General features: G+C 45.4%; 1 protein-coding gene across 3 annotated transcripts in view; it reads right to left on the bottom strand.

Moving 5' to 3' along the window:
* The window catches only part of LOC311131990 (H(+)/Cl(-) exchange transporter 3-like), a 31,768-nt gene extending 17,457 nt beyond the window's left edge, over positions 1-14,311 (bottom strand). For all 3 annotated transcript variants that reach the window (XM_084165151.1, XM_084165153.1, XM_084165152.1), the window contains exons 1-4: positions 14,091-14,311; positions 1,953-2,113; positions 1,104-1,203; positions 718-905 (exon numbers count right to left, since the gene is read on the bottom strand). In XM_084165151.1, the coding sequence (XP_084021277.1) occupies positions 718-905; positions 1,104-1,203; positions 1,953-2,113; positions 14,091-14,178 (537 nt within the window). In that variant the 5' untranslated portion in view covers positions 14,179-14,311. The remainder of the gene's footprint in view (positions 1-717; positions 906-1,103; positions 1,204-1,952; positions 2,114-14,090) is intronic.
* Positions 14,312-15,309: the final 998 nt, after the last annotated feature.

Below are 15,309 nucleotides of genomic sequence, written 5' to 3'. Positions count from 1 at the left end.
CCTCTCTACACTGGAAACCGCTAGCTTATAACACTGATAAGGTGCTATATTATAGCACATAAAGTGCTTATAACAGCTATCTGACACCTGTAACACCTATGTCAAACCTTACAAATAGCAGTGTTGGGCGATTTGGAAATATAATATAATATGCCATTTAGCAGACGCTTTTATCCAAAGCGACTTACAGTCATGTGTGCATACATTTTTACGTATGGGTGGTCCCGGGGATCGAACCCACTACCCTGGCGTTACAAGCGCCATGCTCTACCAATTGAGCTACAGAGGACCAGGAAAGTCATAGTCAGTCAATAAATAACATAATAACACTCATAGGAAAGGTTTTCATCTTTAGCTCACAATCTGTGGATACTATACGATTAGAAATGTTCAAAATGTTTGTAAAACATCACAGCACATTTGAAAAATATATGGCAGATGGAAACCAAACGAGGGTGGTCTATGGCGATAGGTGGGATGGGCTGAGAGTGTCTGAGGGGTGGGATTAAAGAGCTTATGTTTGGTAATGTATTATTGTTATGTGATAGCTTTATATAAAAGTACCATGTATGCAAAATGTGTATGCAAAATGTGTATGCAAAATGTATGTATATTTAGCAGAAAAGCTGTAAAATATATATTTGTCCTCCGAAGAGGGATGGGTTAATAATAATATATATTTTCTTTAAACACCTATGTCAATGAAATCCCTCTCACCTCTTCCTGGCCCAGGATGAGCCCCGCCCAGCTCTTCCACTGAGGACACTTGTCCCTCTCAGCGAACGTGGTCTCGTTGGAACCCCAGCAGCACTGCTCGTGGTTGAACCACATGGCATTCAGACACACCCCCTCCTTGATGTCGTTCAGCCAATCAGCAGCGATGTCGATCAGACCAGCCAGAGCACCTGATTGGACAAAGAGGAAGGGGAGGAAGAGAGGATGAAGAGGACAGGGAAGAGAAGAAGGAAAAGATCGTTTAAGCCACACTGATTTTCATCACAAGCAAGATGAAAAACAAACATGTTGTCGATGATTACCCTACATTTACTGTAAATACCCTGTGACTATTAGTATAGGTGAGCTCAGGTGACTGTGTGTGTTACCTGAGGCCAGTCCTGTCAGCGTCACCACCAGCCACCCAGACCAGGCATCATACAGGCTCTTGGTAAACTCCCATGCTGACTCCTTCTTCTTAGCATTGATCTGTGTACACACACACACACACACACACACACACACACACACAGAGAGAGAGCAGGGTTACACACACACACACACACACACACACACACACACACACAGAGAGCAGGGTTAGAAACACACACACACACACACACACAATTCTCCCCCTTTTCAGAGTAACTATTATCAAATTATTGATAATATTAATAGTATTTTAACTACCCATGAACTTATGCTGCTACTGCAGTGTGTCATATTGACATCAACCATTACTGTTCCCGTTTGGCAGGTGTAAAAAAATAAATAACACCCAGACGACATTCAAATGTGTGAGGATATGAAACTTCTAGGAACCACTCAGATTTGTATCGCAAAAGACTAAATGGTTTCCTCATGGTGTTTATAAGCCATGCACACAGAGCCACCACAGAGACCATAGGAGGTAACACTATTGTCTAGGGCACCATCTCTTTTAGAACACCCCCCACAACAACATGCTGCTACAGGCTTGTACATGCACACAGAGCCACCACAGAGAATGCAGGGGACACTTCTGTCTAGGCTAGGGCACAATTTAAGGGGCCCGGCACAGAGCCCTGGGAGACACCCTTGTGGTCGTTTTACCTACCTTAGTTGATTACACTGATTGTAAATATGCTAAATGACTAAAATGTTATCTATCTATAAAATGCATTGCATCAGAGCCACAGGGTGTACAGACTTTATTTTCTTAAAGTAGCCTAGTTTATAAACGTAAATGTTGTCCTCACCTTGCGGTGGCGTTCCCGGTCTTTGCACTTCTCCCGGACCCAGTCGATGGTGTGGAAGTCATCATAGGTGCCAACCCCTGGGATGGGCTCCTCCAGGAAGTCCAGCAGGTGGGTGGTGCTACTCACCACCCCGCCCCCGTTAGACATGACGTAGTTAGATCCTACAGGAGAGAGAGCGGGCGCGAGTCAGTGAGCAAGTTCTTGTGAGAGACAATCAATGGTAGAGTACTAGCTCGCTGACAGATTGCTAGAAGTCTGGATGGGACAAATGCTGCTACGAATAAGCCATCTGGGTCAGACAATGATGTAACAATCTTCCCAGTCAGTCTCCACCGAGAAACCCAGGTGAAAAGAGGTAACAGTATCAGAGAAAACCTCCCAATCTTTGACTAACACAGTCATATCAGACAAGGGAGATATGATTCCCCCCACCCCCTGACAAAGACCCACAACAGCAGTCAAAACACTGCTACTGTACATAGAAACCCACCAGCAAAGGCCTAAACAACAGTGTGTTGAAACCTTTTCTCCTTTCTTCTCACATGATAATCATCCCTTAAATCATATTATGCCAACCCCAGTTCCATCTTTATTTTTTTACACTGTGTGCTTCAGCCTGGAAGCACTAAATATCTGCTCTATTATCTGACCCATTAGGAACACACTGCAAAGCACTGCACATGCTGCTGGCTTATGAAAATGAGTGAGATTGCACATTGGGGAAAACCCCGTCCATCCATCTGTTGGCTGCTGCATCTCAAATCAGAGCCAGACATGGTGGAGAGAGACTAACTGCTGTACACACACCGCCCGTTATAATCAGGTAGCCTGATCGGCTTTACTCCCTCAGTCCCAAGCACTCTGAGTAGACCTGCTGCTCACAGCCAAATAGAGGTGCAGTTGCAGACTTTCAATGGCAGATTGAACACAGAGAGTAGAAACTGAGGCTTAGCCAGGTCTTTACATTTCCTTTCAACTAATCACTCACTGGTAATAGAGATTAGACTCAAAACAGTAGTTCATTCAAGTTCTAAATATGTCCTTCAAAAAGGGCCGTTCTGGTTTAAACATTAAAGGAGAATGTTTACTTACAAGTCTGTGAGGGTTTTCTTCCTCGAAACTCGTTTCACAATCTCTGATAACAGTTCCCCATAAAAATAGGCACAAGGACATGGGGGCCTTCCTACGGTCACATGGTTATGTGTACACTACAGGCTGTGCCGTAGTAAGAATGTGGCAGGGGAAACAGAGGCACAGTGGTAGTGTGACTGTGAAGTGAACACTGGCCAAGGATTACAACACTGACTGCACCAGTCTGCCATTTTTGCTCGTCTTGGATGTAGGCACAGATTTTCAGTTCACCATAATAAGGGATTGGAACACAACTTTGGTCACCCTTCTAGTGTGATCAGTTAATCTTTGTAAAAGCACAGAATACGTAGCAATATTGCATTCCAATACAGAAATTGGCAACCAAAACGTATGTTTCAACTGCCAGAGATGCCTGATAGAAAAAAAATGGTTGTGTGTAAAAAATAAAATAATAGATCATCTGTTAAAAAATATATAATCCAATATCATGATTACATTAATTCATTCAGATAGTAACAATAATCAAGAACGATCATTGCTAATGCCAGATGTCCCAAATCCAGTGAGGTCCGGCTGTGCTGGTTAGAAGCAGCGCATCAGAGCATCTAAAGGGGACAGTTAAATAGCTTCTACTAGCTGGCTGACTCGCACACACGCCACAGACAGACAGAAGCAGAGATAGAGAAGAGCCCTTAGGCCACCTCTGCTCCATCTCTATTAATCTGTTACAGCACTACAACTCAAATGGGCAGCCAACCACCATTTTGAAAAAGGTCATCTCTGCTGTGGATGTGATGGAAATAAACAATGCCACAGTAAAATACATATATTCAGCACATAGTCGTCATAAAGATGTGTCTTTAAAAAGTAAGTGCTTTATCTAACATTGTTTCACAGTATTCTCAGAATGATAGGGATTACATATTACTTTTTCAAAAGCACAGAGACAGATCTACATTCATGTCAACTTTCCACACAACTCTGCCAAAAAATGTAACTCTGACAACTGTATAAGGGTGTGGGAATTCATCCAGGAAAGAACAAAGTCACTATTGTGTCCAAAAACAAAGTAAAGAAATTATGCTTTCGTCTCCTCAAGTTTGGGGTAAATAATTGGGGGGCATGCATGAAATTACAGCCATTCTTTGTTGTGCAAATTCTTCTATTCTGCTCACTGATACACAGTACAGTGTATTGTGTATTTTTCCAGGGCAATATTTTTCCTGAGATAGAGAAATACAAAAATGTCTCTCCACGGCAAAATGTGTAGAATTACAGGAAATTAGCTGGAAAACTGCACATTTCTCTCTGCCCCATGGCAAAATGAGTAGAATTGCCTGAACTTAGTTATAAAATAGAAATATATTCTCTCCACCCCATGGCAAAATGAGTAGAATTGCCTGAACTTAGTTATAAAATAGAAATTTATTCTCTCCACCCCATGGCAAAATGTGTAAAATAGTAGCAAACCTGCTTTAAACCGGCAACATTCTCTCTACGCCCCATGTCAAAATGTTTAAAATTGCAGGAAATTAACTCTAAAACATCAATGTTTTCTCTCCGCTGTCAAGAGGTGGACCGCTAAAATGTTTTGATCAAATTATCCATACCCAACAAAATGTCCCTTAGGGAGCCTGACTGCAAGTGTGGGTATGGATGGGACCCTAGAGCCACTGCAGCCAATCATGATGAGTTCAGATTTTTTGTGGCCCCCACCCACATCAAAGTTGCCCATCCCTGGCCTATAGTGTAGTACAATGTCCATTGTCGAATAGAAAGTACTAGTACACTAACATAACCATATTTAACTGGAGAAAAAAAAAATCTGCAGAAGGTGGATGCTATGCTAGTTCAGGGTACAAATGAATGTGATTCAATTATGATGATGATCCATGGTTTGCTGACCATCATAACCATTCTCCATTGGCAAGCGGTCAGGGACACACCACTTGTGTGTACCTGCCAGCAATGTGTGATATCGTGCTGGGGTTTGTTAGTGAGGATGGCATATACTCACAAGGACTGTTTAACACAACCATGTTATGACCATGTCATCCAGGGGCTAACAGTGTGTGGCTTGGCACAGTTGTCAGAATGACATCAAGTGAGTGCAATAAAACTGTTTTTAATTAAGCCTAGGGTTAGCCTATAACAAAATAAGGATATCATTATAAATGCTAGGAGACAAGGTGCTAACTGCTAGGCTAACATTAAATATTAGAAACCTGGGACTGATTTTTATCTCAAAGCTCTAACACTGGTGAATGATTAGTCACATCTAATGTGGCTCTAGGGTGAAGGGAGCACACAGGGAAGAGCAAACAAGGAAGTTAACAAAATGAATGTTACCTGTTAGCCTATTAGTTACGTTACAGCCTAATTCTAAAATGGATAACATAGATTTTTTCCCTCATCAATCTACACACAATACCCCATAAAGACAATGTGAAAAACAGGTTTTTAGAATTTTTGCAAATTTATTAAAAATAAACAAATAAAAATCTTATTTACATAAGTATTCAGACCCTTTGCTAGGAGACTTGAAATTGAGCTCAGGTGCATCCTGGAGTAGTGTAAAGCTCGTCGCCACTGGAGCAGTGGAAAAATGTATAAAAACCTGTTTTTGCTCTGTCATTATGGGGTATTGTGTGAAGATTGATGAGGGGAAAAAACTATTTAATAAATGTTTGAATAAGGCTGTAATGTAAGAAAATTTGGAAAAAGTCAAGGGGTTTGAATACTTTCCGAATGCACTGTATATACACAAAAGTATGTGGACACCCCTTCAAATTAGTGGATTATACTATTTCAGCCACACCCGTTGCTTACAGGTGTATAAAATTGAGCACACACCCATGCAATCTCCATAGACAAACATTGGCAGTAGAATGGCCTTACTGAATAGCTCAGTGACCTTCAACATGGCACCGTCACAGGATGCCACCTTTCCAACAAGTCAGTCGTCAAATGTCTGCCCTGCTAGAGCTGCCCCGGCAACTGTAAGTGCTGTTATTGTGAAATGAAAACGTCTAGGAGCAACAACGGCTCAGCCGCGAAGTAGTAGGCCCCACAAGCCCACAGAACGGGTCCGCCATGGACTGAAGCACATAGCACGTAAAAATAGTCTTGTCTCAGTTGCAACACTCACTACAGAGTTCCAAACTGCCTCTGGAAGCAATGTCAGCACAATAACTGTTCCTCGGGAGCTTCAAGAAACGGGTTTCCATGGCCGAGCAGCCGCAGACAAGCCTATGCCAAGCGTCGGCTGGAGAGGTGTAAAGCTAGCCGCCATTGGACTCTGGAGCAGTGGAAACGAGTTCTCTGGAGTGATGAATCATGCTTCACCATCTGGCAGTCCGATGGACGAATCTGGGTTTGGCGGATGCCAGGAGAACGCCACCTGCCCGAATGCATAGTGCCAACTCTAAAGTTTGGTGGAGGAGGAATAATGGTCCGGGCTGTTTTTCATGGTTCGGCCTAGGCCCCTTAGTTCCAGTGAAGGGAAATCTTAAAGCTAAAGCATACAATGACATTCTAGACGATTCTGTGCTTCCAACTTTATGGCAACAGTTTGGAGAAGGCCCTTTTCTGTTTCAGCATGACAATGCCCCCATGTACAAAGCGAGGTCCATACAGAAATGTGTGGAATCAGTGCCTGACCTCACTAATGCTCGTGGCTGAATGGAAGTCCCCGCAGCAATGTTACAACATCTTCCCAGAAGAGTGGAGGCTGTTATATCAGCAAAGGGGGACCAACTCGATATTAATGCCCATGATTTTGAAATGAGATGTACGACGAGCAGGTGTCCACATACTTTTGGTCATGTAGTGTATCTTATAATGGCTTTCTGACAGAAGTCAAAGAGCTCTGGATGAGTTATCTGTAGAGCTGCCATTTTTTCCCTGTGCTTCCTACTAGTGTTTTTTTCCCATCATCCAATCTGCATCGTGTACACATTCCTTCAGAAAAGCACGCATCACAAATTTGTTCATTTGAACAATTTCTCTTGTTCACTTTCGCTTGTAAATGTCCACACTCACCGAACATGACATTCGGTAACTACTAGCTATGCTTGTATAACTTTATGAGCTGGATTTGCCTGTCTTGCAATTAGTTCAATTTTCACTCGTTAGCATTTAGTTAACAGCGTCTATGTGATTCGCTATTAGTTTGTGGAACTTTTGTTAGCATTCTGGTAATAGAGGCCCAATGGGCTTTTCTTGCGTTTTTATAGCCACCTTGTGTGCTATGCCAGTAATGCCGTAAATCCCGGTATGAGAAAAGGACAGTATGACAATCTGGATACCGCCCAAGCCTAGAAGAAACAATTTAATTCACTCTCCATACATTTACATTTTAGTCATTTAGCAGACGCTCTTATCCAGAGCGACTTACAGTTAGTGAATACATATTTTTATTTTTTTTCATACTGGTCCCCCGTGGGAATCGAACCCACAACCCTGGCGTTGCAAACGCCATGCTCTATCAACTGAGCTACATCCCTGCCGGCCATTCCCTCCCCTACCCTGGACAACGCTAGGCCAATTGTGCGCTGCCCATGAGTCTACCGGTCGCGGCCGGCTGTGACAGAGCCTGGATTCGAACCAGGATCTCTAGTGGCACAGCTAGCACTGCAATGCAGTGCCTTAGACCATAATCCCATGCTGCCAGTGCCAGCCCATAGCCAAATGTTTAGCTATTTAGCTAATGTTAGCACATTACCTAGCTAGCACAACATAGCGATCTTAGGACACTGCACTAACTTAGCAGCTAATATAGACAGCTGTTTCATGGACACTAGCTAATTCTTTGTTATTTAATTATAATGTCAACACTAGCTACAGTTGTTAGCTATCTTGGAGGAAGTATTTATTGTTGTGTGCGTTGCGTCTGTGCACGTAGCAAGCTACCATCGCATAGCCTACATTGCATATGAAGTGTGACTGGCTCACCATGTATGTACAGAGAAAATGGCCTCTTTTCAACAAAAACACTTTGTTGGTTCATGCTCGCTGATTGGCTCAAAGTCATGTTGTTGGCCACTGATGAGCATTGCAATTCCACAAGTACAATCAGTAGGTTCGTCACTACCGGGTTGGCACGCATCAGGTACCGCTTTTGTTCTAGCAAGAGAAGGAACGGCCTCCCCACTGTGATAAGCACATATCGGCAGACTATTGGCAATGAGATTCTCGATGTGTTTCATGCTTTAAAGCCTTATTTCAAAAGGCCCTAGCCAAGCCTTTGAAATATGAAAGCATTGGGCTATATCAAGTCCTTTGATGTAGACCTATACGTGTAAGAGAGAAGTAGGCCTAGGCAAGCTCTCATTGAGCAGGGAGAACTACAGTAGATGAATGGCTTTCATCTGGCAGTGTTTCCCTTCCTGAGGAAGACCAACGGGAAATTATTTGTTCTTGTACAGTCAGCTAAAACACAGCTTGAGTCCCAAGTGGCGACCTACTTCCTATATACTGCACTATTTTTGACAGGGCTCTGGTCAAAAGTCATGCACTGTTGTAGGGAATAGGGTGCTATTTGGGACGCAGGGCACAGTCTCACCCAGCCAGAGCAGTCAGCTGGATATTATCACCTCCAACCAACCTGATTTGTGAGTGACCCACAGTCTGTGCTGGCAGGGGGAGAGGAGGAGGAGGAGGAGGAGGAGGAGGAGGAGGAGGCGGAGGAGGAGGGGGAACTGGAGAAGGAGGAGGAGATGATGAGTCAGATATGATGACTGGACTCTATATGGAGGTTGGGTTTCAAGCCACAGCGCGTAGAGCTGGTACGGTGGTGACCAGGTAGGTGCGTAGTGTGGGTGAGGGTGACGTCCGAATTAGATAGAGGTGGACAGTGAATTGGTCTTTGGGACCCTTATAACAGGTTGCTCCTCTTGATGGTAAGATTATTGCTTCATTATGTGGAGGAGTGGATGGTTTGGAGGGTTTTACTGTAGATTGTCACACAGTAGGCTGACACACAGCATCCAGCTGAATGACACTATAGAAACAGAAGCCTACAGGGACTGATTCAACCACAACAGCGACATGGATCAACGAGTTCACAGCACACGCGCACACACCTTGTGTGTTCAGGTTCTACACGCCGATAAAGTGTGACCATTCAGTGTGAGCGCTTAGTGCACACAGGCGCTTACTGTGCATTAATGCAGAATCAGGCTACTCCAGCACTACAGTCCTGCAAATCAGATCAAGGAGCTTCAGTTTAGCAACAGGACTGACTGGGGCTGGAGACCAGTAGGCTAATACTAACCCTGGCCTGCACCAGGCTGCTAAGGGAATACCATGTGGCTGAAAGCAAGGCAGTGAGAGAGAAAGCGAGAGTAGAAAATTGAGAGAGAGAGAATAGATTTTTTTTTTTATATATCCAAGAATCAGAGCAGCAGACACTCCTTCAAATGAGGAAATACCATGGTTGAACATGTCCAATGGTATAACTACCTGGGACTAAAAATCTGTGCCTCTGGTGGATTTGGTCTGGCAGTGAATGCACTAAAAGAAAAAGCCTGCAAAGCATTTTACTCCATAAAAAGACAATTCTGGTGCAAAATATTAAAGTGTAATTTTACCAATTGCGAGCAAGAGGAGAGAGCGAGCGAGCGAGAGAGCGAGCGAGAGGAGAGAGCGAGCGAGCGAGAGGAGAGAGCGAGAAAGAGGAGAGAGATAGAGAGAGAGCAAGAGGAGAGAGAGCGAGAGAGAGCAGAGAGCGAGAGGAGAGAGCAAGTGGAGAGCGAGAGAGCGCGAGCGAGAGAGCGAGATGAGAGAGAGGAGAGAGCGAGATGAGAGAGAGGAGAGAGCGAGATGAGAGAGGAGAGAGTGAGAGGAGAGAGAGAGAGAGTGGAGAGGAGCGAGAGAGCAAGAGAGAGAGCGAGAGGAGAGAGAGCAAGAGCGAGCAAGAGGAGAAGCGAGAGATGAGAGAGCGAGCGAGAAGAGAGAGAGAGCAAGGAGCGAGAGGAGAGAGAGAGCAAGGAGCGAGAGGAGAGAACAAGGAGTGAGAGAGCGAGAGGAGAGCGAGAGGAGAGAGAGAGCGAGAGAAGAAGAGAGCGAGCGAGAGAGCGAGAGGAGAAGAGAGCGAGCGAAATGAGAGGAGAGAGCAAAAATACTCAAAAATAAATATTCCTATCCAAATCTGGGGCAAAATATTCAAGTGTAATTTTACCAATTGCGAGCGAGAGGAGAGAGCGAGAGAGAGCGAGAGGAGAGAGAGAGTGAGCGAGGAGAGAGAGAGAGAGCGAGCGAGCGAGAGAGAGAGAGAGCGAGAGAGAGAGCGAGCGAGAGGAGAGAGAACGAGAGAAGAGAGCGAGAGAGAGAAGAGAGCGAGAGAGAGAAGAGAGAGGCGAGAGCGATGAGAGAGAACGAACGAGAGGAGAGAGAGCAAGAGCGAGCGAGGAGAGAGTGAGCGAGAGAGAGAGAGAGAGGAGAGTGAGCGAGCAAGAGGAGAGTGAGCGAGCAAGAGGAGAGTGAGCGAGCGAGTGGAGAGAACGAGCAAGAGGAGAGAACGAGCGAGAGGAGACAGCGAGTGCGAGAGGAGAGAGGGCGCGAGAGGAGAGAGGGTGCGAGAGAGAGGGCGCGAGAGGAGAGAGAGAGGGAGAAGAGAGCGAGAGGAGAGTGCGAGAGGAGAGCGCGAGCGAGAGGAGAGCGAGCGGAGAGCCCGAGGGCAAGAGAGCGAGAGATGAGAGAGAGCGCAAGATGAGAGAGAGCGCAAGATGAGACAGAGGAGAGAGAGGAGAGAACAGAGAGCGAGAGAGGAGAGAGAGCAAGGATCGAGAGGAGAGAGCGTGAGAGGAGAGAGCGCGAGAGGAGAGAGCGAGCGGAGAGCACGAGAGCGAGGGCGAGAGAGAGCGCGAGAGAGCGAGTGGAAAAGAGAGCGAGCGAGAGAGAGAGCGAGAGATGAGAGAGAGCGCAAGATGAGAGAGAGGAGAGAGCGAGATGAGAGAGAGGAGAGAGCGAGCGAGAGAGAGGGAGATGAGAGGAGAGAGCGTGAGAGGAGAGAGCGAGCGAGCGAGAGCGCAAGATGAGATAGTGCGAGATGAGAGAGCGAAATGAGAGAGCGCGAGATGAGAGCGAGCGCGAGAGGAGAGCGAGCGCGAGAGGAGAGCGAGCGAGAGGAGAGAGAGGGGATCCTTTGGCAGTGTCTTTTGTCTCTGCTCATTCAGCATGGGAATCTAATGAACAAGAGGAATACGCCAACACGTGCACACACACTCTTATCTCAGATATACAGACAGGGACGTACCCTAACATACACACACACTCAAAGGAGCTCAACCGTGAACTGAAAGTGGATGGAATAGGGCTGATGTTAGGTTGTTTTCTTCTCTTTTGAGCTGAAGTCAAATCAGCCAACAATGTGACGTGGTAGGTTATGTTAAAGGCAAGCATATTATTCAGTGCGGGGCCATAAATAGCTTAGGCCTTAGGGATGATTGCACAACATATTAGCTAACTGAAAGAAGGACCCAGGATATATCCACATAATATTGAATCATTGAATCCTATTGAAAATGTATAGGTTTTGCACAAGTAATGTAAAAGTAGATGCTTTATAGATGTTAGTGTGTGTGTGTGTGTGTGTGTGTGTGTGTGTGTGTGTGACTGTGCAGAATGAGGTGTATTGACTAGTGAGACAAAGCAGACATCACTACTGATCTATCCAACAGGTCCTCCTCCCCATCACTGAAACACTGTTGCATGTTAAATGGATCTGCACCATGCTGACTAACATCTAGAAGCTGTTATAGAGGTGTTCCTACACACACACACACACACACACACACACACACACACGCAGACATGCACACTTCTCACACATACACAAACCTGTACAGTGAGGGGAAAATGTATTTGATCCCCTGCTGATTTTGTACGTTTGCCCACTGACAAAGACATGATCAGTCTATAATTTTAATGGTAGGTTTATTTGAACAGTGAGAGACAGAATAACAACAAAAAAATCCAGAAAGATGCATGTCAAAAATGTTATAAATTGATTTGCATTTTAATGACGGAAATAAGTATTTGACCCCTCTGCAAAAATATGACTTAGTACTTGGTGGAAAAACCCTTGTTGGCAATCACAGAGGTCAGACGTTTCTTGTAGTTGGCCACCAGGTTTGCACACATCTCAGGAGGGATTTTGTTCCACTCCTCTTTGCAGATCTTCTCCAAGTCATTAAGGTTTTGAGGCTGACGTTTGGCAACTCGAACCTTCAGCTCCCTCCACAGATTTTCTATGTGATTAAGGTCTGGAGACTGGCTAGGCTACTCCAGGACCTTAATGTGCTTCTTCTTGAGCCGCTCCTTTGTTGACTTGGCCGTGTGTTTTGGGTCATTGTCATGCTGGAATACCCATCCACGACCCATTTTCAATGCCCTGGCTGAGGGAAGTAGGTTCTCACCCAAGATTTGACGGTACATGGCCCCGTCCATCGTCCCTTTGATGCAGTGAAGTTATCCTGTCCCCTTAGCAGAAAAACACCCCCAAAGAATAATGTTTCCACCTCCATGTTTGACGGTGGGGATGGTGTTCTTGGGGTCATAGGCAGCATTCCTCCTCCTCCAAACACGGCGAGTTGAGTTAATGCCAAAGAGCTCAATTTTGGTCTCATTTGACCACAACACTTTCACCCAGTTCTCCTCTGAATCATTCAGATGTTAATTGGCAAACTTCAGACTGTACTTCCCTGTATATGTGCTTTCTTGAGCAGGGGGACCTTGCGGGCGCTGCAGGATTTCAGTCCTTCACGGCGTAGTGTGTTACCAATTGTTTTCTTGGTGACTATGGTCCCAGCTGCCTTGAGATCATTGACAAGATCCTCCCGTGTAGTACAAAATCAGCAGGGGATCAAATACTTTTTTCCCTCACTGTATAAGTCACACACGTACACACAGACATGCACACCACAGCTTATTCTAAGAGAATCAAGATGGAGGCAGTGGCACACATTGCTCCTCCTCTGCCATTTATTGATTCTACGGTCTCAGCTAAACCCTGTGAGAATACACACCCTGCTAATTCACCACGAAGATAAGACACACACAAACACACAGATAGCGGGTGCCAAGGTTAATCATCGACAAGCAGGTGAATGGATGTAGAATCGCAGCCAGCTAGATAACATTGAGCTGAATCAAATCAGTCAACACTGTGACGTGGTAGGTTATGTTAAAGGAAAGCATATTATTCAGTGCAGGGCCATGAATAGCTTAGGCCTTAGGGATGATTGCACAACATATTAGCTAACTGTGAAAGAAGGACCTAGGATATATCCACATGCTTTATAGATGTTGGTGTGAGTTAGTGTGTGTGCATGACTGTGCAGGATGAGGTGTACTGACTAGTGAGACAAGGCAGACATCACTACTGATATATCCAACAGGTCCTCCTCCCTGTCACTGAAACACTGTTGCATGTTAAATGGATCAGCACCACGCTGAGTAACATCTGGAAGCTGTTATAGAGGTGTTCCTACACACACACACACTTCTCACACATACACACACACAAACATGTACAAGGCACACACGTACACACACAGACATGCACGCGCACACACACACATATTTAACAGCTTATTCTAAGAGAATAAGATGGAGGCAGTTGCACACATTGCTCCTCCTCGGCCATTTATTTATTCTACGATCTCAGCTAAGCCCTGTGAGAATACACACCCTGCTAATTCACCACGAAGATAAGACACACACAAACACACAGATAGTGGGTGCCAAGGTTAATCATCGAGGAAGCCGGTGAATGGATGCAGAATGGCAGCCAGCTAGATAACATTGTCTTCCACGCGCACACAAACACACGTTCACCATGACAGTCCTCCTGTCTGACCTAAGTCATAAGCTCCACACCATTTTAGTCTATTATAACAACAGCAGGGAGCTACAGCATTAGATTACCCAGCGCTATGACTCGTATTAACTGTAGCCAGATGGACATATGACAGACAGACCGAACCTCCAACCTCTACTCAAAAGGAAAGGAGGAGGGAGAGGGAGGGGGGGATCATGGCGTACCTCTTTTAGGCAGCTCCTGCAGGGCGATGCTATCCCCTCCCCCGTCGTAGGGTAGATAGGGGTCGGCCTCGGCTGAGATATCATCCATGGTTGACTGACAGTTGGTCGCTAAACTAATGTTAGCTGTCTCACTGCGTGTTAGCTCCTCGTCGCTAGGCTAACTGCTTATCCGGGAGCAGCCTCCATGTTTTCGAACAGTCACGGAGAGACTTGCTGGCTGTGTGGGTGAGCCAAGCCGAGCTAACGCTCTCTTTTTTCCTCCTCCTTCTTTTCCCCTCCCCCTCCTCCTCCTCCTCCTCCTCCGCCTCTTTCCCCTCCCTCCTCCTCCTCCTCCTCTTTCCCCTCCCTCTCCTCTTTCCCCTCCCTCTCTCTCTTTCCCCTCCCTCCCTCTCTCTCTTTTTTCTCCCTCCCTCTCTCTCTTTCTCTCTCTTCACCCTCCCTCTCCACTGCAGCAGCTGACTGCTAAGGAGCCGGTGATGTCATCAGAGGAAAGACGATCGATCGCGCGACGAGCTGCAAGCTTGGTTGGTTGGTTGGTTGCTAGGGGTGACGACTGTCTGAGCCCTAACTGGGCTGGGGGGAGAGGGAGGAGAGATAATGGTTAAGAATGCAGAGTGATCAGGCCAGGCTGGCAGAGCCTATTGAAAGGTGTGCGGGTCGGTCTGTCTGATGCATAATATTAGTACTCGGCCTAATATGTATTAATTAACGAAGAATAAAGGGCTGTGGTATACAGTAGCATTTCAGTACTGTAGTCCTACGCCAATATTGATCTGTATTGAACACTATACAGTCAATGACACTATTAATTTGCTGCCTACCATGCATAACTAATTAATATAGGTATTATTGTTAGAAAAACCTGTTTTTCTGCACAATCATCAATAAATGAGTTCAAGAAAACACAATCTTGCATAGAGAAAGAACAGCGTTTGTACAGACACACACCACTGCAGTACTGCTAAAATCAAATGTCATGAAAGCAAAAGCCACAGCAGGGGAGAGAGAGAAAAAGCCAGAACATGGCATTAGCAACCACCATAAACATGTCAGTGAGACCAGTAGGGAGAGACTGACTCTCTTCTTTACCTTCCCCTTTTCACAAACACTTTCTCTCTCTTTCTCTCTCTCCCAGACACACATACACACAAAGGATATGAAACCATTTGTGAGATTTCAGCTATGTGTCATGTAGCAGTACACTGTCACATTTGGCAAT

The sequence above is a fragment of the Coregonus lavaretus genome (assembly GCF_964263955.1).
Source record: "Coregonus lavaretus genome assembly, chromosome: 7".
Classification (NCBI taxonomy): domain Eukaryota; kingdom Metazoa; phylum Chordata; class Actinopteri; order Salmoniformes; family Salmonidae; genus Coregonus; species Coregonus lavaretus.
This window is presented reverse-complemented; position numbering and strand designations above follow the sequence as displayed.